The sequence below is a fragment of the Castanea sativa genome, chromosome 1, assembly GCF_040712315.1.
Source record: "Castanea sativa cultivar Marrone di Chiusa Pesio chromosome 1, ASM4071231v1".
Taxonomy (NCBI): Eukaryota; Viridiplantae; Streptophyta; class Magnoliopsida; order Fagales; family Fagaceae; genus Castanea; species Castanea sativa.
In genome coordinates, this window is record NC_134013.1 from 66,541,178 (window position 1) to 66,566,555 (window position 25,378).

At 33.2% G+C, this 25,378-nt stretch overlaps 1 protein-coding gene across 3 annotated transcripts; it reads left to right on the plus strand.

Annotated features, from left to right (window-relative positions):
* Window positions 1-6,642: 6,642 nt before the first annotated feature.
* Window positions 6,643-24,583, plus strand: LOC142621554 (protein RST1). Of its 3 annotated transcripts, none has more exons than XM_075794841.1 (26): window positions 6,643-7,184; window positions 8,216-8,500; window positions 8,639-8,722; window positions 8,932-9,211; window positions 9,671-9,948; window positions 10,219-10,402; window positions 10,626-10,813; window positions 10,940-11,040; window positions 11,841-11,916; window positions 12,153-12,284; window positions 12,368-12,449; window positions 14,967-15,039; window positions 15,556-15,724; window positions 15,916-16,046; window positions 17,012-17,103; window positions 17,504-17,595; window positions 17,669-17,884; window positions 17,998-18,075; window positions 18,531-18,713; window positions 19,746-20,645; window positions 20,745-21,026; window positions 21,659-22,285; window positions 22,438-22,588; window positions 22,842-22,960; window positions 23,529-23,923; window positions 24,035-24,583. In XM_075794841.1, the coding sequence occupies exons 1-25, from the start codon at window positions 6,792-6,794 to the stop codon at window positions 23,889-23,891; spliced, it is 5,559 nt and encodes a 1,852-aa protein (XP_075650956.1). In that variant the 5' UTR covers window positions 6,643-6,791; the 3' UTR covers window positions 23,892-23,923; window positions 24,035-24,583. The 3 variants fall into 3 exon arrangements, with proteins under 3 accessions (XP_075650956.1, XP_075650957.1, XP_075650955.1); XM_075794842.1 differs by having other exon boundaries at window positions 24,070-24,583; XM_075794840.1 differs by lacking the exon at window positions 24,035-24,583 and having other exon boundaries at window positions 23,529-24,028.
* The last annotated feature ends 795 nt before the right edge of the window (window positions 24,584-25,378 follow it).

The window sequence follows — 25,378 nt, forward strand, 5'->3', positions numbered from 1 at the left end:
CATGAATAAAATTGTATTTTTATTTTAAACTAGTGCAAGTCTTATGAGATGCACAATTTTGAGTATAAACTCATAAATTGTATAATTTTTTTTTAAATATTTAAATGAATTATTATTACATAATTGACAATAAAAATCACCTTACATGTTTGTGTGTGTGTATATGCATGAAAAAAAAAATCTGAATTCAATATTTAGAAATAATCCATAAAACAATTGAAACAAAGTTAAGCTTAAACCTCAATTCAATAATTAAAAACAATTAATCTAAAGATTTCTCCATAATTTCTAAATATTATATATTTTTTAATCTCGAAATATTAAAGTTGATAAGAAATTATTAAGTTAATGTATATATAAAATGTCATTTTTCAAATATAAATATAAACATAGGGGTGAATGCAATTATGCAAAAAGCTTTTGTAGGGTGGTTCTACTCCTACCAACCCCACTCATATCACGTGTAATTCCAAAATTTTGTATTCCATTGGATCTAAGTATCTAACATTTAAGAAGCTCATCAAATGTCAAAAGTTTTGTAGTTCAACTGGTTGGCATATTTAGGTGTTTCCAAAATTTTCAAGGTTCAAATTTCATCTCTTCCATTAAGTTAATGATAAAACTATTATTAGTAAACGTTTCTTAAGCTTATCTATTTAGCTTTCTTGCCAAATTGATATAAACTCTTTTATTTATTTTCATAGAAGAATGTAACACAACTAAAAACCTATAAACAATAATTTAAAGTTTAATATTAAAAATATTATCAAACTTATTCATAATTTAAAATTAAGAAACTAACACAAATTATAAATTAAGATATAAATGTAAAAAAAGAATAAAGAATATACCTGTTTGTTTCCTCTATCACTTTGAGAGATGAAAGTATGAGTATGTAACCAAAACCTGAACCAATTATTGTAGAAGAGAACAAATAAGTACAAAAGTTTAATATTATGAATTGGGTTAATCTACCTCTCAATTTCTAATGCGGAATTCATGAATTTAAGTAAGTGTGTGAGAAGTTTTTATTAATTTTTTTTGAAGTCAAAGAAAAATAGCTTTAACAAAATGAAAAAATAATAGTGAAGAAAGAATGCATACTTGCGTTGTCATGGGATTTAGGCATTTGCATATTGAAGTAAGTTTCACTTCAAAAAAGATATATACACACATATATATATATATATATATATATATATATATATATAGAGAGAGAGAGAGAGAGAGAGAGAGAGAGAGGTAAAGTTTCATTTGATATAGAATTTAAATCCTATTGAATTTAAATCATTGTGTTTGTTTCAATCCCATAAATCCTATAAAAAAGCAGAATACAAAAAGGTCATACGAATAGGAAAAAAAGAAAAGAAACGTTGATATACTTTTTTTTTTAAAGAAGCTAGCAGAAACGTTGATACACTTAATACTTAGTAACGTATATGTATATATGTATACTCCACCTTTATATATATATATATATATATATATAGGTTTTTTTTTTTTTTTTTGGAGAAGCATTATATATAGAATTTTAAGCTGTATAGAAGTTGATTGATACTATATAAAAGAGAAGCTGTTTCCTTAAACTCAAATACTTATTACATTATTTACAAATTTTTTTTATTTTATCCAATTTTTTTTGGTAAATCAGTTTGAACAAATAACTTGTTATCTTTTGTTCTATTTTTTAAAAATCTACTAGTTTGGGTAGCATGTGCAAGGCACATGCTGCCCCTTGAGTAAAAAATTTAAGATAAAGTTTCTATTTGAAGAAGTATAAAACCATGCACGAAAAAATGCATGTCATGCATTGCTAATATCATTCATATAATGTTGTGAAATTTTAAAGTACTCCAGTATACAAACTATATCGAAGTATAGTTTGACAAGAATAAGGTCGAACCCATAGGGACTTGAATGAAATTAGGAAAATTAATCAAATCTTAACCAAATTAATCCTAATCTAGTTTAATAAAAATTAGTTGTTTGAAATTAAATGTAAGTAAATAATTAAACTAAGCAAAAACATAATATAAAGCAGTAAAGAAATGTAAACAATCTAGAGAAAGAAATTAAGATTTTAGAATCCGTCTTGTAAGTTATATCGGTATATATTTATGATCATTAATTTTTTCCAACCATTGCATGATAATCTAGAAATCAATCGTGGTATCATGGAAAATATTATCATTAAAACTTCTATTTAAATATCTAAAGCATACTCTTCTTCACTTCTTAAGTATAAAATCAAATCATCAATTGTATCCGTTGACAAACAAATCACAAGAGATATCCAATTTTATAATCAAGAAATAATAAACCAAGCATTCAATTAATTAAGATAAATCCTTTGCTCAAAAAATTAAGATAAATTATAAATAATGAGAAAAACATGATTGAACTCATATCTAGAATCTCATCTTAGTCAATTGATTTGAAACAAGAACAATTTAAATTATTAAAGAATAACTATTATGGAAAAAATCAAATCACATAAACACACTGATAATCCTTAGAAATGTTTCATCCTTAACCTTAGTTATAAATTTAGCTACTCATAGTAATTAAAATAAAACACAAAAATAAAATAGACATTAAACTAGACAAATAAAATAAAACTAACTATTATAAAAAAATAATCATAAAAGTAGCCGCGCTCTATATGTTCAACCCCAACCGTACTCACAAAATAACCTAGAGGCTTATATATGAAAGTAGACGCCTCACACTATTCTATATTTCTAATCTAATCAGAATAAGGAATTCGTATTTCCAAGCCACGCACATGCAAGGGACTCCGTGGCCTAGCTTTACAAGCTGACTTGTATTTCTTTTGTGATACGGACACCTCATTGCTCGATTGTAAGAGTTTCTTTCCTAGCAAACTTCATCCATGTTGGATTGCATCTTGGCTTCTTCTTGAATACACGCCTGGGCTTGGTGTTCTACTTCCTTGGGCTGAATCTTTACTTCATGGCAAGCTCTTTTCCCTTAAGTTAGCTTTATAATCGGCTTGGCCCACATAGCATAAGTTACTTGTTCAGCCTGTCAACATGAGTAGCCTTTATTTTCCATAAAACAGATGTAATATATAATTAGTCACAAAATAATATAAAAGTAAGGCTAACTATACAAATATGATGGTACTTTATTGTATATATCTCAAGCACATCATATCAGAATTTTGATTACATACAAACTTAACATAACTATTTAACATATGAATTTCTTTTTTAATATGATAGTTTTTTAAAAGCTATTTGACTATAAAATTCTAAGAATGATAACAAATATCATCTTCCAACAATAAGCAACTGTATTTTGCTAAGACATTGTCATAATATTTGAATTTCGTAATGAATATATTACGGAGAAAATTGAAACTCTTCATCAAATATCTACAACTATCCACAATGGGGATCTTTATTCATTCTTCCTTCTTTATTAACTTACATTTTATGCATGTGATTACATTGTTTAGCTTATTTACTTTTTAATAAACACCATGTAGACATCAAAATTTTATGATGTATTCACAATCGTCTAATTGTTCATAATATATTTGTGATCAAATTAATTTTCAATTGATGATGTGGACGATCATCGAATGAAATCAAACCACGTGACAACATCAAATGAAAAAAGTCATATGGCAATGTCAAAAAGAAAGACCTATATAGAAAGTTCTTATTAAATAAAATACCAAATTAAATTCATAATTCAACTCTCAATAAATGCTGAGAGGAGATTACAAATTAAAAACTATTGAGTTGCCTATAAATAGAGGCTTCTCATATGAAAAAAGAAAAAAGAAAGAAAAAAGAGGACAAACACTTAGAGAGAAAACCCTACTGACACTCTGTCAAAATAGAGAGTCATCTTTAAGTCCACAAGCATTCCATTGTTCATCAAGGTTTATTTCTACTTCTTCAAATTAAAGTGGGGATTCTTCTTTAATCCAGTTCAAGATTAAGCCAACGGCCTTCGCATTAAATCAAGCACGTTCAAATATTCATTCAACTTGGAGACATCAAAGCACGATTCAAGATCAAGCCTCATAACCCCATTGGATTGTAAAGTTTCTTGGAGATTGAATCAACGAAGTTTATTGTACTCTTTTATTATAAAGATTCATACAGAGGATTGTACTCGCATATATACAAATTAAATACAAGTTGATTATTTGTTACACTATTTTTCGTGATCATGTGATTTATCTTTTACGAAAATTGTGTGTACACACCATTTTAAGCAAGAAATAATTTTTTTTTTAAAGAAAAAAGAACAAGATAACAAAAGCCATATGTGTCGTCGAAATATATAAAATTATAAATTTAGAAAATTAAAACCTACTAAATCAATGTTCTCTAGGTAACAAATAAAACACCCGATATAGTAGGGGTAGTTCAGGGTAGTTTAGACTATCATATAAAACTAAAAAATGTGAAGGAAAATTTTGGGATATGAAAATTTAGTGGGAGTAGTTTAGACACTGCACACTAGAAATCATAACATTCCACTAGGGTTTAATTGAAAGAGTAACCATAAAGGGTATTTGCTTGTTTCCAAAATATAAATAGAGAAATTGCTTGATTTTAAAGTTTAGGAGGAAAATTGTGAACTAACCCAAACATAAAGGGGGGAAAGTGCGTTTTTTTGAGTAAAATTGTGTTGGTGCTTAATAAAATAAAACAAAAGGCTAGCCTAAGAAAACTGTGAGTGAAACATGCTTACCAAAATTGTCTAAAGCAAAAAAATTTAGGGACAAAACAAAATGTCAATATTTTCAAAAATAACTTTAATTTTAGTTGTGGTCAATCTTGGTTTGATAGTGTATTATTTTATTTTTGACATATAAAAATTAAAAACTTACATCTCAATAGTTTTGAAAATACGTGACAACAACAAAATGTCACAACATTTTCACAATACATTTATTTATAGTTGTGGTGGGTCCCAATTTAATAATTTTTTATTTTATTATGACCTAAAATAAATTTACACCTCAGTAGTTGTGAAAAAATTGTGACAATAACAAAATCACCAACTACTCTTTTCCATCATTGTCAAGAAATACAAAGAAATAATAAAAATTGAATGCACAACAACAGTGCTTGTGCATATTTGCACAAGAACCATAGCTAAAATGCATTTTGCATAATAAGAGTCCGTTTGGATAGAACTTATTGCTGAAAACTGAAAACTAAAAACACTGTAGCAAAATAATTTTTTAATGTGTAAAAAACACTGTTCACTCTTTTTTTTACTGTTTATATGCCTTGGTGCACTGTTCATGTCTCATGAACAGTGCACCAAGCGCTGGTCTTTAAAAAAAAAAAAAAAACGCAAACGTAGCCCAGAAAACGGGGATCCAAACGGGCAATAAATGCATAAACTGATGTGAGTGACTTTTGGGGTTGGTTGGGTAAAAATTGGCACTCATGCCATTTTGTATTAACTGATGTAAATGCTTTGAAAAACTTATAATGTGAAAATATTATGACAATAACAAAATGTTACATTTTTACAATTCTTTTATTTTAAGTTGTGGTACGTCTTGATATGGTAATTTTTTATTATATTTTATTTTGATTTATATGCAATTGATACCTTAGTAATTGTAAAAAATATTGTAACAACGCCAAAATGTCATAATATTTTCATAAGAGTTTTATTTTTAGTTGTGGTTAGTCTCTGTCTGATAGTTTATTATATTTTATTTTAATCAGTAAGAAACTAATATCTCAACAATTGTAAAAATATTATGACAAATTTTTTGTGTAGGTATAACAACTCCTAAAACCAAAATAATCTATCACCACATATAAATATTTTAAAAAATAAAAATGGAAACAAGCTCAAAGCATACTGGCATGAATGGTGATTATTAGATGGAAAAGAAAAAGCCAAGTCACTTGAAATGGTGAGTTTTTGCTCACAAAATTTGATCTCTCACTAAAACAACAACTTTTGCTTTTTCACAACAAAACCAAAAACCCAACCCAAAAAAAGACAAGAATTGAATAAACCAAATCCTTGTAGAAAAGCTATTGACACTTTTTATATAGTTGGTAGAAAAAATATAAACAAATATTTTTGCTTTTAAAAAAAAAAAATTATGCAATTTGGTGCAGCCATTTAGTGTAAATATGAACAAAAAACCTACTATCTTTTGTTCTATATATATATATTTTTTAATTTGAAAAATATAAACAAATAACGATGCTATTTTTTTAAAATTAATAAAAATTTCTACAATTTGGTGTAGCGCACAACTACGGTTTTAAAGTTCAACTCGCATTATATGATATATGATATGATATGATGTGATGATATCCTAAACACAATTTTAGTATAAAATGAATAGAAAATTGCTAAGAATTTTATAGTTTAATTAGTTGGCACATTCTATTATTTTCAACCAAAAAAAAAGAAACAAAATTTAAATCCCTCCCTCCCAAATATCAAATGATCAAGATTAAAAAATTAAATCAAATTAACAAAAAAAAAAAAATTGAAGAAAATCCACCATCTCTCACTTTTAAAAAGTTTATTAATAAATTTAAAACTGCGGTCGCGCGAATCCGACTTGACCAAGGTCTCAAGGCACCTCAACACAACTACATTTTGTGGCTAGACCGCTAGAGCTCTCTACTCTACTGCTAATTTAGCAAAGAAAAAAAAAAAAATACGGCGTCGTTTTGTTACCGCCAATCTCCGTCTTCATTTTCGCTCTCTGCTACTCAGTACTGACTGTAACTCTCTCTCTCTCTCTCTCTCTCACTCTAACAATGGATTCGTACGCTCCGTTACTTGAAAGGACCAAAGTGCCCCAACCTTCGCTGCAAAAATTCGCTGTAATCTCAATCTTCTCGAAGCTCCGGTCCGCCCCGAAGCACCTAGACTCCGAATCCGAACCCGGCAGAGACGCCATATCCCGGTGCCTCCACTCGGCTTCTCCGCCCGTCGTCGACCAATCGGTTCGCGAGCTATGCCGCTTCGTCACCGAAGCCAACTACGGCGTCTCTCGCGCCTTGCTGGAGCTCCAGTCCGCGCTCGAAGGATCCGACCCGAATCTCGTCAACCTCTTCGTCAAAGCAATCGGGTTCCTCGTTCGGTTCGAGTTCCAGAGGAGCAATGGCGCGTGGAGATTCAGTTCCGCTGTGACTCACCCGTTTGTTAAGGTGAGTGAGAGAAATGATACGAGTTTAAGTCCCTGTTTGGTTGCGCAGAATAAAATTTTCATTTCTCATTGCGTTGGATTTGGGACCGTTATTTTTAACTTCCATAACAGAAATTCTTGATTATTTGCAAATTATTGGTCGTTAGGCTCTGTTTGTTTTAGCTTATTTTGTTCAGAGTGATGCTTTGTGAAAGTAATTCAAATATTTATTTGTTGTAATTTTTTTTCACTATAATTTGTTGTAATTTTGAAATAGCGCCAACCACATTCATTGTTTGTAACATTTTGTGGTAAAATTGGTAGTAATTTTACCATTTTATTTTGCCAGGTACCATGGTACTTTTACACACCTTATTTATTTATTTATTTTATAAAAAAAAATAAAAAAATAAAAAGGTGAAAATGAGCCCTTCCAAACAGAACCTAAAGCTAAAAAACTGTATGTGTATGACTAAACTACACTTTGGGCCTTTTAAGTTTGGGGTTGTTTTCATTTTGGCTCTTTATGTTTCTAAATTTTTATTTGGCCATTCATGCTTAAGAGCATTTTCATATTGGTCATGTCATCCATTTTTTATAGTGATTTGACTGGCGAGTGCCTATTATTGTTGTCCATTAAGGCATGTTACCCATAAGTGTCAACTGATTGCTAATGGAAATGGATGAGAAGACAAAATGAAAACGAAATCAAATATGAAGGGCCAAAATGAAAAACAACCTCAAATTGTAAGGGCCAATAGTATATGGTAGTCAATTGTGTCTTATCCGATTCTTATTTTGTTTATTGTTTAAAAGTATGGTTGTACCTAGAACTAGAATAAAAATGAGGCCTTTAAAAATTGTACCAAGGAATAAGCAAAATAAGCTAAGGGAAATGAGCTCATCCAAATGGACCGTTTTAAGTACAAGTTGGATACAACAAAAACCCAGTCTTAGTTTTTGGAAATTTTGAATATTGGTGATCAGTGTGGCCAAATCATTGTAGAATTTGAGGCTTAAAGTAGTTTTTGCTTTTTTTGTAATGATTTGCAGGTCCTCTCGTGTCGTCCAGAGGTTCAGACTGAGCTTGTGCAGCAAGTGTTATTGTTTATGGCACAGAATAAGCGGTTGGGAATGGTGGAAGTTTGTGAATTCTTGAGACCATTTTTGAATTATTTGATTTTGAGGATATCTGTTTCGGATTCGTCATCGTCTTTGTTTGCAAGGCATATAATATCATCGATGGCATCTCTTTGTTGCTCGTTCCCTCTAGAGGCAATTCCAGTTTTTAAGTTGCTCATGGAATGCATCAAATTTCTTCCGTGCAAAAATTCAGAAGTAAGTATACATGTTAGTGAAAGTGTTGTCTATACTGGCTTCATTTGATTCTGTTAAGGTGATTAGTTTAAGTAGGGAGTCTATTGTTTCCCATGTAGCTTTCTGCTAATTATGTTCTTATTTCGTGATAATTTGCAGGACTTTAGGAATTTTATGTACTTTGTGGAGTGTTTGGTGGATGCGTATGTAGTAGTATTGAGAAATTTGTCTGGAAGGAAATTGGTATGCTCTTATAGCTTTACTTCAGTGCACCCTTGGACTTTTAAAAGAATTCTTCTTGTTTGTTCTGTCTTCAATCTGCTATCATGGATTCATGGGAATGTCTTCTTATATTGAGTTTATAGTTAGGCAGTTTGTACCGTACTACCTTGTTTGTGGGTTCACTTCTGGTTATTAATATTTTCCCTTCTTTTTCTCTCTGTCCATGTTAGCGGTTGATTGCTGAAGCCCAACTATGTGGTGTCGAAATGTTAGAGACTATTCTTTCTTTATGTACGTGTCATCGCAGGCATTCTGGTGGGAATGAGCTCATAGTGGAACTGGCAAAGCGGTTATTGTTTGTCCAAAAAGATCTTGGGTTGCAATATGTACCTGAATTATCATCTGTTGTGCTATCCATGTTTGTTATCCTTACAGAGTCAGAGCTTGAACATGAACAACTTTCTATATTGAAAATTTTCCATTTCCTCTTAAAGTGGAAATGTGAAAATGGTACGTTAACTTGATGAGTTTATAGATATTCTGTTAATCAAAATACACATTGTTAAAACTATAATATCTGTATTTTAAGTTTATAGGTTTCTGTCAATGTGAATCCATGACACTCATCGACAATATCCATACACTTATAGAGGCGTTACGTTTGCTCAATCTTTTTGTATGCCTTGGGCACCTGGGAATCCATTTGGTTTCGGTTCTATTATAGTCTATTGCATTGTTCTTATCATCTGCTAATGATTATGAACTTTCCCCTATAATTATGTTTTGCTTTATAATGAATGTAGTGAATGATCCCATTTAATCAATTTATATTTTTTAATATAAGTAGTGATCTCATTGTACATATTGCTTGGTCTGTTCTGATTGTGTTTCTCTGTTTATTTGGATGAGTTACTGATTCTTTTTTTCATCCTTTTTTTTTTTTTGCTTTAATATTATTTGCTTTTTCAGAATATGATAGTGGCAAAGCTGCCTGTGGTCCGAGTGAAGAGCTTTTATTCATATTTCCTGTCATCAGCCTTTTGTCGTCTCCTTCTAAATGTGTAAAAGGAGCAGCAACTGATATGCTTGTCACATTAGAAAAGCTCTTAGTGAAAACATTGGTAGCACCATCAAATGAACTAGCAATGAAAGGGGGATTAAACAAGCTAGCTATGAAAGGGGGATTTCCATATCTCAGCACACCTGGATCTATTGCTTTTAGACTGCTACAGCATTTATGGTTTCAGGTTTCTTTTTGTATCTTATATCTGGATTGTTTATTTCTTTGAAATGTTATTTGATTTTTATATTTGTTTTAGTGCTAAGTAGATGTTGAAAAGAGTGCTTAAGGGCTTTACTGTGGCCTCTGTTTCAAATTCATGCTATTCATTTGGAATGACGTTTATATAAATCCTCATAAAAAGAGGAAGCCTAACAATCAATATTAGAAATATAATAATATAGATATGCAAGTCTTGCCAGCTATATAAAATTTCTTTTTTTTTTTATTTTTTCAGGATCAGTTTTCATTATCTGGTTTCTTCTTTTTAAATTTTGCATCTAGTTGTAAAGCTGATGGCAAAGAAATGCTTAACTTACCGAAATCTTGGGCTTCTCAACTAAGGGAATACTCTTTATGGATCGTTGATAGACGAAAATCGTCCCTGCCTCTCTCTCAATCTCAAGAGTTATTTATAACTGGTAATTGGTTGTGTTCCTTAGCATGCAATAAATGGGATTGGTTTGGTTTGGTATGATTTTTTAAAGCTTATGGCCAGTTTGGAAGGAGGGGGAGTAGAGTAGAGTTGGCTGGAAATTGCCAAAAATTGTGAATTTCTAGCCAACCCTATTCTACTCTACTCCCCCTCCATCCAAACTGGCCAAAGGTTCATTTGCATGATTGCCCCACTATTGTACCTTGTAGAAATGCCCTTGTTGCTCAGTGCTGTTGCTGGTGTTTTGGTGATGCATCAGTCACTGGGGAATGCTGCTCTGGATTCTTTGGCTGCTATTGGTGTTATGGATCCTAGAATGGGAGTTCCTTTATTGCTATCAGTTCTATTTTACAGTAACATATTCACTATGAATGATACTATAAGCCATAATATGTTGGTAAGCTTTCCTTTTATATGCTGATTTGTTTCTCTTGTACTTAATGATGGGCGTGTTAGCTTCACCTTTTGGCTCTGTTATCTGTCACTATATCATAATATTCCTCTTTCCCAACCGTTCTTGCAGTTAAAAGTTTTGGGAGTGCTTCCATCACTTGCTTCACATTCCATGATGATTCCACTCATAGTCCAAACTATCCTGCCTATGCTTCACAAGGATGCCAAACCGTACGTCCTCTGAACAAAATATCCTTGAAGTCTTTCATTTCATTCTCTTGTAATTATTTTAGTGGCCTTACCTTATCATGGCATGTTTTGTGGCAATTATTGCTATGTCATGGAGGGGGTTCATGCAACCACCCCCCCGCGCACGCGCGTATTAGATGTATGACTGTACTCTGATTTGTGGTGAATGATACAGTCTTGAATGCATAACCAGGCTTGTTGTCCTACACACGGGTGCACTGGATACACATACATGCTTGATTGTCCTACGATTTGGCAAAGTAATCTGACATTACTATTATACCACCAGAAACACTTGTACAAGAATGAAAAACACATAAATCTCCTGTGATAGGATCATGGGTTTGTCATTTAGGGAACCATGGGTTGCTTTGTCTTTTCCATCCTATATATATACCAGCATTGTACTCGATATACCCAATATATGGAGTTTTGATCAATATCTACTTCTATATCAAATTGTGAGGTTTAAGCTGGCTTGTGTAGCTCTGTGGGGGGCTGGCTTGTGTGGCTCGGTAGGGGCTTCTTGTTTCCTTTTTGGATGTGTGGCTGTCTGACAATTTCTTGTTTCATGGCATCGTTGTCTGTAGTGGTTAATTTCACCTGATCTGTTCATCAACGTTATGTATTGAACTGCTGATTATATTAAATTCACATGGGGCTTACCTAGGGACTTTAGGTTTCACTCATGTTGTTTGTTATCATTTGAATGTAACATGTACAATTAATAGTTTGCTTACATTTTTTTAAGCCTGTTTCAATGGTTTTTATTTTATGCACAGAACATTATATGCTACAGCCACTCGTTTGCTTTGTCAAACCTGGGAGGTCAATGACCGTGCCTTTGGGAGTTTGCAAGTAAGATTTTTCCCGTGCTTCTTCTTTGTTTCCTGATGGCATATGGTCTTTTTCTCCTTTAAAAGAAAAATTCAGGGCAGTTAAACTAAGTATGGAACATAATGCAGATAATATGGCGATTGCAGACGGGCCAATCCCCTGAGCACTAGCTCTTATGCTGTGTTCTTGCCATTTTCTTAGTTATTATTGCTAATTTGTTCTCTTTTAATTCTCCATTGCTTCTTCTCAACATTTAGGGTGTACTACTCCCGAAAGGGTTCACTGAATTCATGTCTGAGAGAAATATTTGCATCAGTATTGCTGCTTCCATTCAGGCTGTTTGCAGGAAAAACCCTGATAGGGGTGTGGACCTTATCTTGTCTGTTTCGGTATGGGTTTTAAAAGCTGTTTTGTCTTTACTTTGTCCTATGTATGCAGTTCTAAATTCAATTCTTAATCTTCGGATTGACAGGCTTGCATTGAGAGCCGAGATCCTGTAATTCAAGCTATTGGTTTTCAAAGTCTTGCCCATCTTTGTGAAGCTGATGTAATCGGTAATCTTAATTGTGTTTAAACTTAAAATATTTTTTCTATTTCCCATTTATTCCTTAAGAAGCTTAACCTTAAAAATGTGGTTTCTTCATATTTCTGAATGTCTGAAAACCTCATCATATCTTTGGCAACCATCAGCAACTATGGAGAACATTATAAATAGTGAGATCTCTCTAAGTTGATCTTTCTAATGTTTACTGTGACTGGTCAAGATATACTAATAAATTATGATTTTTTGTGTTATAAAAAATTAATCTCACATAGAATAACTACTTGGTTTTTAATTTGAAAAGTTTCATGTAAACTATATGGGTGTTAGAGTTTCTCTTAATTTTTTTTGAGGAAAAAAAATCATTAAGGCAGTTCACACGTCATGGTTGTCTCAACTCTAAGCTTGACTCAATGGAAAAAAAGAAGGTGCCGGGGTCCTATAATCCTTGATTGCCAGATTTACTTGGCATCAAGCAGGCACTCTCCTGAGTGCTGTAGCACGCGTTAATTTCGGTTCATCTACTACTACTAGTTGGTTGGAGTGTTGTTTTCACTGCACAGATTGCTTATGTGGAATCCTAAAGAGAATCATTTATAAATCAAACATTATAAACAAATCACCGTGGTTGTCCATCCATAATTATCAATATTATGGTCAAATTTTCTTTTCTTAAGAGTTTCTAAATCTGTTTGGAAGAGGGTGCCTGCCAATGTTAACTTGTGTAGCTTGCCCAAATGCTTGCTTCAGAATATGTGAAACCGTGCATCACATGCATGCATGTGTTGTTGGACATAAGGTGTTCACAATTGCATGATTGACGTTGTGGCATCTTTACATGAAGTGTAGAAGCCTAAATGACAATTTTAAGTGGGACCCTCCTCCCCCCCCCCCCCCCCAAAAAAAAAATCCATATATGTGTATATGTGTGTGTGTGTGTGGAGTTTAAAACTCATTTTTCTTGTTTTTTGAGATGCAAAATTACTTAAGTTTTGCGTTTAGGTTTATCTACTTTTCAATTGATATGAATAGTCCACTTAATGCTCTAAGTAGGATATATTAATTTTTATAATTTTAATTTTGAGAAACTTCTTTTTGCAATAACCTCTGTAACAAGATTGTTAGTAAAAATTTGTAAGAGATACATATATTTAGAAATGAAGAAAAGAATTTAGTCTTTTTATATAATTAATATATGTTACATTATGTTTTGAACATTATTCTGATTATTTTCCTTGTTATCTTTCCTTTGTTTTATTTCATTTTTTTGATAGGTAAAAGAGATAGGGCTGTTGCAAGAATTGAACTTGCGACGTTAAACAATAATAATAAGGATGCGTTTGAGAACAACTTATTTAGTTGAAATTGAAAACTTTTTGCTGAAAGTTCTGTAGATAAAGCTAAAAGTTAGCTAAAATAGTACAGTGGAACTTATGAATAGTACCAAAAAGTGCAATGGGACTCATGAATAGTAGCAAAAATAAGCTAAATAGTAAAAGTAATTGCTTAATATTAGCTTATCCCAAACGCAACCTAAATATCTCTTTTTTTCCTAAGTCTTTTTAATGAATTTCTTGTTGAATTATGCGATTTCTTACAAATTTTCTATTTTTTCCCTAGTAATATCTTTTTCAAGGGATTCAGTTAATTTTTCTATACTTCTGTCATTTTTTCTTAAATTTTTCATATCAATATTGATTTTTTAAGCATTATTATTATTATTGTTGTTGTTGTTGTTGTTAAAAAATTTCAAATAAAAAGAACACTATCTACAATATAAAACTATAATATGACAAGAATAAACTAAATTTTAAAGTGTAGTAAAGAGTTTTAATTTACTTTGGGGGGTAAGGTGAATAATTTGTTCTAATTTTGGTGAAGGAAAGCTAAAATCTAATTTCTGATTTTGATTTTGGTGATAAGAGCAAAAAGATTGTTTGGTGTGTGGCCATATGGGCGATTGGGTGACTAAAGTTGACAATCTACTGTGTACTGGGTGGGATACTTGGTTACAAAAATTGAAACCTCAAGTTGTTATAGAAAATTGATCATCAATGATGATTTGGCACAAACATTTTATAGTTTCAATTCAGCCGGAATTCTATTGGCATGCAATTTTGGGCCCCAAATTGGAGTGGGGAAGAGAGCATACAACCCATCTAGGTTTTTTTTTTTTTAAAATTTATTTTTTCAAGTAAAACTAATTATTAACCTAACTTTTGGGGGTCTTTTAATTATCAGGGACCCTAGGCAACAGCCTAAGAGCCAGACCTGTTCAAGTGCCTTTGATAATAACTTTTGACAATGTCTGTGCGACCTGAAGTGATACTTCAAAAAAAAAAAGTAAAGTTATTTGGGAAAGACAGTATCATTGTTTAAGGATATGTTGACTTTTCTCAATGCTAATGTTATAATTGTTTCTAAGAAATTTATATTCTAATATTGTCTGTCACTCATATGAATTTTTACTAGCTTATTTCACATATTTGAAGCATTTTGAAAGTATATTCAATAAATTGTTTGTGTCCAGATTTTTATACAGCCTGGGATGTCATTGCAAAGCATGTGTTGGATTACTCTGCTGACCCAATTCTTGCACACAGGTAAATATTTCTGAGTTTGATCCTCTATTTTGGATTATTTATCTGTTTAACTGGCACTGATACATTATTAATGCTGGAAAAATTTTCTAGAAAGTTGGGTCAGGTTGGGTTCAAATTATTGTGGAATCCCTTGCCATTCACAACCTATGGTAACTAACAACTATCATTAATAGTGGGTGACGTCTTCCTGGAAAAATAAAATAAATTAGAAGAAAATAGCTTGGGTCATGGAGTGATTTGATAACATGCTGAATGTTGCTGGAAATCCTCCATGTAATTTTAGGGACGTGTCTCCTTGCTCATTGGAATTATTAAAGTTGATTACTTTTAGCCTTTCTGTTGTTCAGTTATCTGCGGCTTTCTGCAACATTCTTTTTGGCATTTTTATTTAACATGAGAGTTGCTTCTTCAATACGGCATTTGTTCAATTGTTCTGATATTTCATATCAAAGTTTGTTTGCATGTCTTTCAATCCAGGGATACTTAAGTACCTCTTAATTTTTGCTTCATTGGCAGCATTTGCCTTCTGCTAAGGTGGGGTGCAATGGACGCCGAAGCATACCCAGAAGCTTCAGAGAATGTTTTGCAGATTTTGTGGGGCATTGTTACCTCTGTCCACCCTATTCATGGGTTACAATGGGCAATGGCAAGAACTTCTGCTTTTGAGGCATTGACCCAATATGAGGTAACATCTAAAAATGGTTGCAGTAATCTTCCCCCAATTTTCATTACTCTATGCGTCTAATTGGTGGACTATAATAAATCCTGCATTATTATTATTTTTTTGGCTGGTGACATTGTCTGATTTCTTGCCTTTTAATTACTTTCTTTTTGATGTAGTTGTCTTAATTATTATTTTAAATAATATTTGCCCAGGTATCACATATTGAAAAGAATACTCCAGATTTCAAGAAAAGGAGCACAGAATTGCTTTTTTCTGAGTCAAACCCTAATGTACTCAAGGCCATGGAAGAATTTCAAGTCAAGATCTTAACATATGAGCACATGTAAAGCATGCATTTGCTTTTAACTTTTTTACTACTTCACATGCTGGAGATACATGATCATAGTTGTCAAAACGTGAATCGAATTGTGAATTGATTTAGATATTTCTGTATCTTCTATTATATCGTATCATGTATTGTAAGATACACAAACACCTAATAAAATTTATAAAAAAAATTATAAACATATTTATATAAAAGGTGTTTCATTATAAATTTATAATATATTTAACTAATGACTAATTTAATCATCACTTTATGTAATAAAATTTAACAAAGATAACTAAATAAATCAAATTAACATATGTTTATAGAATACACATTCAAATTGATTAAACTCAAAAGTAATTATACATGACAAATGAGCCCAAATAATAATTTCTTTTTATCTTAATCATCATCTTGCGAAATCAATTACATCTAAGTCAATGTTATCATCATGTTCATTATCTTGCAAAATTATTTATTCATTGACATTTTTTTCATTATCACAACATTTACTATCTTTTCTAGTTCTTTTATTTTAATAATTTCCTCTATTTTTTCTTGGGATTCTAGCTTCTTAGAATTAAAAAAATAATAACAAAAAAAGAAAATAATTATAGTCATTTAATACCTTATTCATTGTATAGAAAAGAAATTTGCAAATATGAAGGTGAAGTGTTGTGTAGTCCAAATTTTGTAGAAAAAGAGGGGAGAAAATATAATAAAAATTCATGGACATGTTATTTATATTGGGCTCAATTAAGTAACCCAATAATTTTGTGTTAAAAGTTTAACAAGACTCAAATAAAAGAAATTTTTTTAACAAAAAACTCATTTTAAATCCTCATGTCTATGTATGATACATAGGATTCTACGATATGCATCTATGTGTTTTGATTTATGAGCACTTTTGATACGCCTTTATGATCTTTTTGTACATAATATGTATATGATACCGATTAGCTTTTGTCAATGTGCTTCAGCAATCGGCGAAGACTGGTCAAGGAGAAAAGAGTTGTAGGAAGTAAGATTGAGAAGCTTCTGGATGTATTTCCTCAGGTTGTCTTCTCTTCAGGTATCATGAGCTTAGTGTCCATATAGTGTTGCTTGTGACCTAAAAAATTGCGAGTTACTTTTTATTCCTGCTTGTTGATTAAAAAAAAGGTCTGAATGATAATTCTTTCTACCAAATTGTGAGAAACTGTTTCACTACTCCCACCTGTGCGGCATACCAAACTATCCAAATTGTTCTACTATTATTACAAGTTTTTGAAAAATAAGAGAAAGGTATGGGTATAAAGTGTCATGTTGCAAACTATAGTTCTTTAGTAGAGTGATAATGGTGGATTTTATTGATGATAATTAGTCAAAAAAAATTTACTGTATGAATTCCTTTTATTTTCTGTGACAGCATATCCTCCTCTCTCTTTTTCCCCCAGGTTTTTGTTCTGACCTTCTAAGAGTTACATTCGCAGGGGAAAGAAGTAAGGCTAGAGATTTACCTGGTGCAGCTCTTTTATGTCTTTCATTTACTCCTAAAGATGTGAGCAACCAAGGGGCTTCAAGAGTAAGATAATCATAATCAACAAGATCTTCTTTTTACCCCTGTAGGATTTACTCTGACATTATGTAGTGTACAGGGATTACGAGATCCACATGCTGAATATGAGAATGCAATGGTGGAAATAGCGGCATCTCTCCAGCTCTCAAGAAATATTTTTGTTGCACTTCTTGCACTGCAGTCATGGAAACCATTCATGCGACGTTGGATAAGAGCTGATATCTTGTATTTTGATGCTAAATCACCAACCATCATCCTGGACAAATCTTCCAAAGCTGCTAATGATATTCTGAAGGTTGTCTATCACCTTTGGCTTTCATAATACTCCTTTCACGCTCTAGTATTTGGCTGCACCAATTTCAAAGAGATTATTTGGTGTTGTAATTCCTTTTTAATTTTATCATGCAGAGTATGATACGAATAGCAGAAGAAGCTATCCCTAGATCTTCGGAAAATGTTGCACTAGCCATTGGTGCACTTTGTTTGGTAAGAGTTTTGTGTGATTGTAAAGTTCTCTAGAATTCATACTCTGTGCATATTTTTAGCTAACGGTGAATGGAAAAATACATGAGACCAATGGAACCGTTGTTAGCATACCATAGTTACATATGGTATTAATATCTTTATTGTGGGAACAAACACTGCCTCATAGGCCTCAATTATGGTCATTTTTGCAGTATAGATGTGTCAGTTGGCATTTCCCACTTTTTCAAAGTATCTTAGCATACCTCTTCCTTACAATTTTAACATTTTTGGAATCAAGTAATTGGCAGGCTAGGCAGAAACCTGCTTATCCAATTGATCCTCTCAAGGGTCTTCTATGCAGTCAATGATTTTGGATTAAATTTTTTTTATCAGTTGCATCATTCCATTAGGAAATTGATTTCCTGATTTGCATTCTTTGCTCAATAGAATGCTTTGGCTTTGATTGCTTTTGTCAGGTCTTGCCTCCATCCGCCCACACTGTTAAATCAACAGCTTCAAAGTTCCTGCTTAATTGGTTGTTGCAGCATGAACATGAACACCGCCAATGGTCGGCTGCAATTTCCCTTGGATTGATCTCAAGTTGCCTACATGTAACCGATCATAAGCAGAAATATGAGAATATCACGGGACTTGTTGAGGTGGGCACAGTTCTGGTTTTGACTGTTTTGGATTTATTTTTTAGCTTTTAATTAAATAGCGTAGCATATTTCAAATACTTCTATGGCCTCTTAACTCAAATGACACATTCTTCCCTGGTAAGAGTAAGATGGAGGGTGAGGTCATGGGTCCAAGACCCTCTAGGTGCCTTGTATAGAGCGAAATGATTTGTCATATTTTTACTTAAGATAAGCAAGTAGTTATGATCATATGTTACATGTGGTGGGCATTTTAATTAATTTTGGTGTCATTTTTCATTTTGTCTCACCATATGGTTTCAATTAGATGCCTACTTATTGCCTTAAATCCTTAAGGAGGAATTCCCAGATACTGTTAATTTATATTTTCTTCTGCAATTCACTTAATGTTCCCTCTTCTTAACTGAAACGGTTAAATGTACTCGTACCACTCTGGTGAAGGACTTGCTCTTTTTAATTTTAGGTAAAAACACTATTTTCGTCCCTGAAATATAGTTTTATTTCTGTCCTTCAAAATTTATGTGTCCCTCACTTCCTTCCACTTTGATTAAGTCTTTTGCCAGTTTGTCTAACATAATATATGTTTTAAGGACAAAATTTGAACCTAGACTGCAATTCTAGGATGAAAAGAATATAGTTTTAAGGTTTTATTTTTGCCCTTAAATTATGGTCAAGGTTTAGTTTTTCCCCTTATGTCAGACATGTCCCTAAATGGCTTCATCTTGTTCTTACAAGAATAGGAGATTTCATGAGAGTTAAAACTCATTGAAGAAGAAGTTAACCTACACACACACACACACACTGCCTCTTTGAGAGAGAGAGAGAGAGAGAGAGAGAGAGGGGGGGGGGGGGTGAGGGTAAGGTTGCCTACCAATTATCACTCCTAGACCTCACAGAAGTGGGTGCTTTGTGCATGGGGTACAACCTTATCTATATATGTATGCATGTATGAAATTTGAACATGGAACACCATTAATTTGGTACCTACTCAGTATGCATTAAAAAAGGTTTTCTGATTTATCTGCTTGCTTTCAGGTTTTATGTGGTAGCAAAAGCACCCTTGTCAAAGGAGCCTGTGGGGTTGGCTTGGGATTTTCATGCCAAGATCTTCTTACCAGGGTTGAAGTTGCTGATAACTCTGACTTGGACAAAGAAACTAGCAAGATTCAGGAAGAGCACTTGCTTGGAAAGATCGTGAGGGCCTTATCTCTGATGATATGTCAGCTTACTCAATCTTCATCTGATATTGTGGAAAGTCTTTCTGCATATTTCACGCTAGACACGTTTGATCTTGATAGTATTAGAACTGCTAACCTGCCATGTGAGAACAGTGATGACTTGGAGGAAGATATCTGGGGTGTTGCAGGACTTGTTCTTGGTTTGGCGAGCTCTGTTGGTGCAATATACCGAGCTGGGGCACATGATGCTGTGCTCAAGATAAAAGGCTTAATCCTATCTTGGATTCCACATGTCAATTCGTTAGTTCAAAATTATGGTTTTTGCAGTGAAGGAACTGAGATTCTTATGTCCGTAGGATCCTGTCTTGCACTTCCCATTGTAGTGACATTCTGCCAGAGAGTAGAATTGATAAATGATAATGAGCTAGATCATCTATTGAATGGCTATATGGAGCTCATTTCTGAATTAGTTTCTGTTAAAAAATCTGGCAGCTTTCATCAGAGTTTGTTAATGGCATCATGCATTGGAGCTGGAAGCCTTCTTGCCTGCATTTTGAATGAAGGGGTGCATTCTATTGAAGTTGAATGTGTCAAAGGTTTACTAGAATTGTTTAGAAAATGTTATTCTGATCCTTACCCTCCGCTCATTCATTTGGGTGGGATGCTTGGGGTTGTTAATGCTATGGGAGCCAGTGCTGGGATTTTGGTTCATATAAATCATCTAACCTCCTCAATGCAGACTGGTTATGAGCAAACGGTACTTTTTTGCTGTTCTTATTAGGTCCTTTTATCTCTGATTTCCTTTTTCCTATTTGCATGTGTATATACAATTAAATATTCTTTGTTTTCTGAACAGGAATCTCGCTATCTCAGGGGTCCTCTACTTTCAAGTCCTGTTTGTCAGCCAGATTTGACATCATTGATGCAAGATATATTTCTGGTTGCACAGAATTCCGATGAGCATCAGCTGCAACAATATGCAGCATGGGCGGTTTCATTTCTTCGACATCATATGTGGTCCAAGGAAGTCCTTGACAGTGATGATATAGCTGGTTCAAAATCTGTTTCTCATAGTTTTCCTGATGACAGTGTAATTATGAGGCTTTGTTTGTGGTTAATGCATCTGAGTGTTTCTGAGGTAGGTCTGTTACTACGAGTTTTGTGGTTTCATAATGAATTGATTTTTTTTTTTGGGCTAACTTGTGTGTCTAGACAATGCATTGATGTTATTCCATAGCTTATTTCTTTTCTCAGGTACTTTCTCTGAAAATAAGATGCGTTTTGATACAGTATGCTTATCAATAGTGCCATTTTTGTATCATCCTTGTTATGATTATTACATTTTTTTTTTTCTCATTTATCTTGATTTATATTGATATAATCTCTTTGGTACTTCAGTTGTTGGGTGGTGGACATAAAGTATTTAGTATTGTATGTTCATGCAAAATCTTTTGGTTCCCCCCTCCCCCCATAGGGTGCCAAGCTCATTTATGTTGCATAGTATATTTACATACATGAGAGAAATGAGTCGCGAAAAAAGGTTGAGCGATCAAGTATGACATGTTCAAATATATATATATATATATAATGGTCATCTGCATTAATTAGGTTGAAATCAGAGGGACTACTGATTTCCTTCCCAACAATGTGTTCTACACGGTAGTATGTGTTATAAACCAATCCTTGAGTTTTCCTCTCTCTCTCACACACACAAACACACGCACGCATTCTTCTAATAAAAATTTCTAATTTCTTAACTTTTAACTTCAGAAAGGTATCATTGCACATGTTGGCACGGTAGCCACTGTGTTAAGGTGCCTTTCACGTGCTTCTAGGTTGCCAGTCTTGGATTGGGGTGCAATCATAAGACGCTGCATGAGATACGAGGATCAAGTTGCAGAGTTATTGCCACCAGATTCAGCTCTCATGAAAGGAATTCTCAGGGAGGAATGTGTGCAGTTTTCTATATCTCATGCAAACCAATTTGACCCACTCCTAACTTTCCTTGATGAGCTCTCTGACCTGTCCAGATTTAAGACACTTGAGCTGAATTTACAAACATGTCTGCTCATTCATCTGGCAGACCTGATAAAAGTATTCTCAGGTTCCAGGATTGAGAAACTGCTCAATGACATAACTCACTACTTGTCTTCAGTTACTTCAATATTACGAATTTCATGCTGGAAAGGTCTGTATCAGTGCCTAGATGAAGCTTCTCTCGACTCTGTAGACTACATATACCACATTGAGAAGTGCATGGAGGTGCTATTTTCTTTGTTGCCAATGCAATCTGCCTCCATCACGGAAGTGGATCAGCTAAGTTTTGTAGAGGAGTGGTCTGAGGCTATTAAATGCTTAGGAAAGGCTCGGCGGGGTTGGTTATTGGATTTTTTGCAGGTATACCTTAAATTTTTGTCCTCATGACTGACACCATTAACTTGTGAATAAATATTCATTTACATTGAATTTTACCAAGATACACATATGGCATGAGAACCTTCGACTACACTATATGCTCTATACCTTTAATTGCCTTGTGCACCTTACAGGTTTCACAGGAAGACCTAGTCCATGGAGCTGGCGAGTTTATTGATGTAGTAAAAAAGATTCAAGTGAAAGCCAAGCTAGTCAGGATTGGTTCCCTCCCATTGACTGAGCTGGGAAGACTCAAAGCTTACATACTGAACTCCGAACCACGTGGTTAGTTTCTATACACAAAGACAATAAAAAAAGTTTGGGTGGATATGTATGAGTCAGGAAAATTAAATTTTTTAGAACGATAGTATTTGGCCACAATGCTAAACAGAGATCGGCTATAATTTTTAATAATATTTTATGTTACCTATCAAAAAAAAAAAAGAAAAGAAAAGAAAAAAAAGAATGAGTAGTACTGTGCAGTGCTTTTACTTCAAAGCGTCTAAACCTTCTGACATTTAAACTTTTTTATTTGTAGGTGTCTGGGATGTGCTCATTGAAGTTGTAGCAACTCTACAACATGCAGAGGGAAGTGTTAGAAGACAGTGGGTTGTCGATGCATTGGAAGTTAGCTGTATATCAAGTTATCCTTCCACGGTAGGGACTAGGCATGAAATTACTTTAATGTTGAATGATTAGTATAAGAATTATATATGGGACCATTGCAAAAACAGATATAATCCACCCTTGCGCCTGTATGGGAATGGAAGACAAAAATCCATGTTATTGCTGACCTATGTTAGTAGAAATGAGGCCGAAAATTTTAAAAAAAAAGAAAGAAAAAGGATAGAAAAGATAATCTGTGTGGACGAAGATTCCACATAATTTTGTTGGTAGGGCCTGCTATATAAGAATCCATTTTGTTTGACATTCAGTTCAATGGCAGTGTCACAGTTTATTTAATTTAAATGCTGCTAACATTGACATCTCGGAGCCTGTTTGCTTGTCCTATGGTCCTTCCTTTTGCCTTAAAACAGTGTCTTAAAGTCATTTTGGTGAAGCGCTAGTGTATTTTAGGATTCCTCTCGGCTGGTGAAGTGATTTGCATGTTTTTCTGGACAGTGTAGTGGCTTGCCAGAACTGGGGATTAAATGAAATATTGAAGGAGAGAATTTTTTATTGCCAACTTACATTTCTTTGTGCCCTTTCTTTTTACTGAATCCAGGCACTGCAGTTTCTTGGTATGCTATGCGGTATCAGCTGCAAATATATGCCTCTTCTAATTCTGGACCGTCTTACCGTGTTGAGTGATCTACCAGTTACCCTGACTTCTCTTATTTCAGACCCCAGTTGGGAAGTTGTAGCAGAATCCATTGTTTCTTATCTTTGGGTATCAACGGAACGCATTTACAATTGGGCTACTCAAAACTTAAGCAGTGATGATACACCAGGCATTCAACCTATTGATGAAAGTGAGAATGATATGGTTGCTTTCCTATTGCGTGTGATGCATCGTGCCTGTGTATCTTTGAAAGATCATTTGCCTCTAGAGAAGCAGCTGAAGCTTGCAAACATGGTTGTCGACTAACAAGCACTTGTCTCTGCAATGGCATTCAGATGGTTAGTATGAAAATCTATAAGACAATTTATGGTTTTCTCATGAGATGGTCAATTGAGGCCTGCTAAATTTGCATGTAAATTCTTTTTGACTTCCAACATTGTAAATTTCAGATAATGATAATGAAAAATCTTGCATATATTCATAGGACGAACGGACAGCCTTATCTTCCTCGATTCTCTTTTAATAGGTCTGCCTGAGTTTGAAAGAATTTGGAATTGGACCATAATGATCTTTACGTTGTAACTTTTCAAAAAATCATGAACAAGTCCTGTTTGGATTCATTGGATGACAAATTAAAGCTACATTCATGGCCTCGAAGTAGTAGGTTAGCTTAGGTTCGGTTTGCGCTCAGGGAAAATGAGAAAAAGTGTATTGTTGAATGAGTAATGCTACAAAGTCTGTGGTGCTTTGTCTTTAGAATTTTTGGGATTTCATGGGTCCCTTCATGCACGGTGTCAAATTTTATTTTTGGTTGGTGGAATTGGTTGGGGAAGCATTCATCTCACATTTGGAATTTAGTTCCGTTGTGTTTGATGTGGTGTATTTGGAGGGAACGCAATCGGCGAACGTTTGAAGATTTGGATAGATTCAATGACAAACTGTTTGTTCTCTTTTCTGGTTCCATTTTTGATTGGGTTAGAGCTTGGGGACTCACATCTAATGATTCTTTTCCTTTATTCCTTAGTTCTCTTCTTCTTTGTAATTAGTGTTTTTTTTATAGTTTAATGTTTTTGCTTTTCCATCTTTTTTTGTACTTTTGATATGCTGGTGCTGCTTTGCATTTAGCAATTTTTTGAATATACATCTTTCTTACCTATCCAAAAAAAAAAAAAAAAAAAAAGTAATGCTGCAAAGTCTGGTATTCAACAATATATAAAACCTAAAATTTAAATTAAAAAAATAATGGAAACCACTTAGAATTATAAATATATAGAGAGAGTAAAAGTCAATTAGACTTTGAGATCTCTGGCTTATCAAGATTCAAGACAAAAACATCCATGACAGAAGACAGACTATTTTGTAAAGTTCCATTTAGATTTTGTCCTCAAATTATTATTATTTTTCTTAATCAATGAGCATTATTTCCTACCTTGGGCATGATTATCATGTATCTTGTGCATAAGGATATATTTCAAGTAGTTTTTGTGGGGATGGGGATTTAGTGATGGAGTCTGCCAAATATCAATAAAATTGAATTTAGGGTTTTCAAATTACTAGTGTGGGTTGCACGTGCAAGGCACATGCTGCCCTTTTAGTGAGAAAATTAATATAGATATATATATATATATATATATTTTTTTTTTTTTGAAGAAATATGAAATCATGTACTTAAATTTAAAATAATTATTTGAATATTTATTTGCTGACAATTTCTTAGAATCTATTTACTAAATGTAATATCTACTTACCAAAAATGCTACAAAGAATGATAATGAATGTTATCATCTTTCTAC

Excerpts from the sequence above, each read along its gene's own strand:
- LOC142621554 (XM_075794841.1), top strand. The coding sequence starts at position 6,792 with ATGGATTCGTACGCTCCGTTACTTGAAAGGACCAAAGTGCCCCAACCT. Across the intron at positions 15,040-15,555 it reads GACCCAATTCTTGCACACAG|CATTTGCCTTCTGCTAAGGT; the intron begins GTAAATATTTCT and ends CTTCATTGGCAG. Across the intron at positions 18,714-19,745 it reads ATATCACGGGACTTGTTGAG|GTTTTATGTGGTAGCAAAAG; the intron begins GTGGGCACAGTT and ends GCTTGCTTTCAG.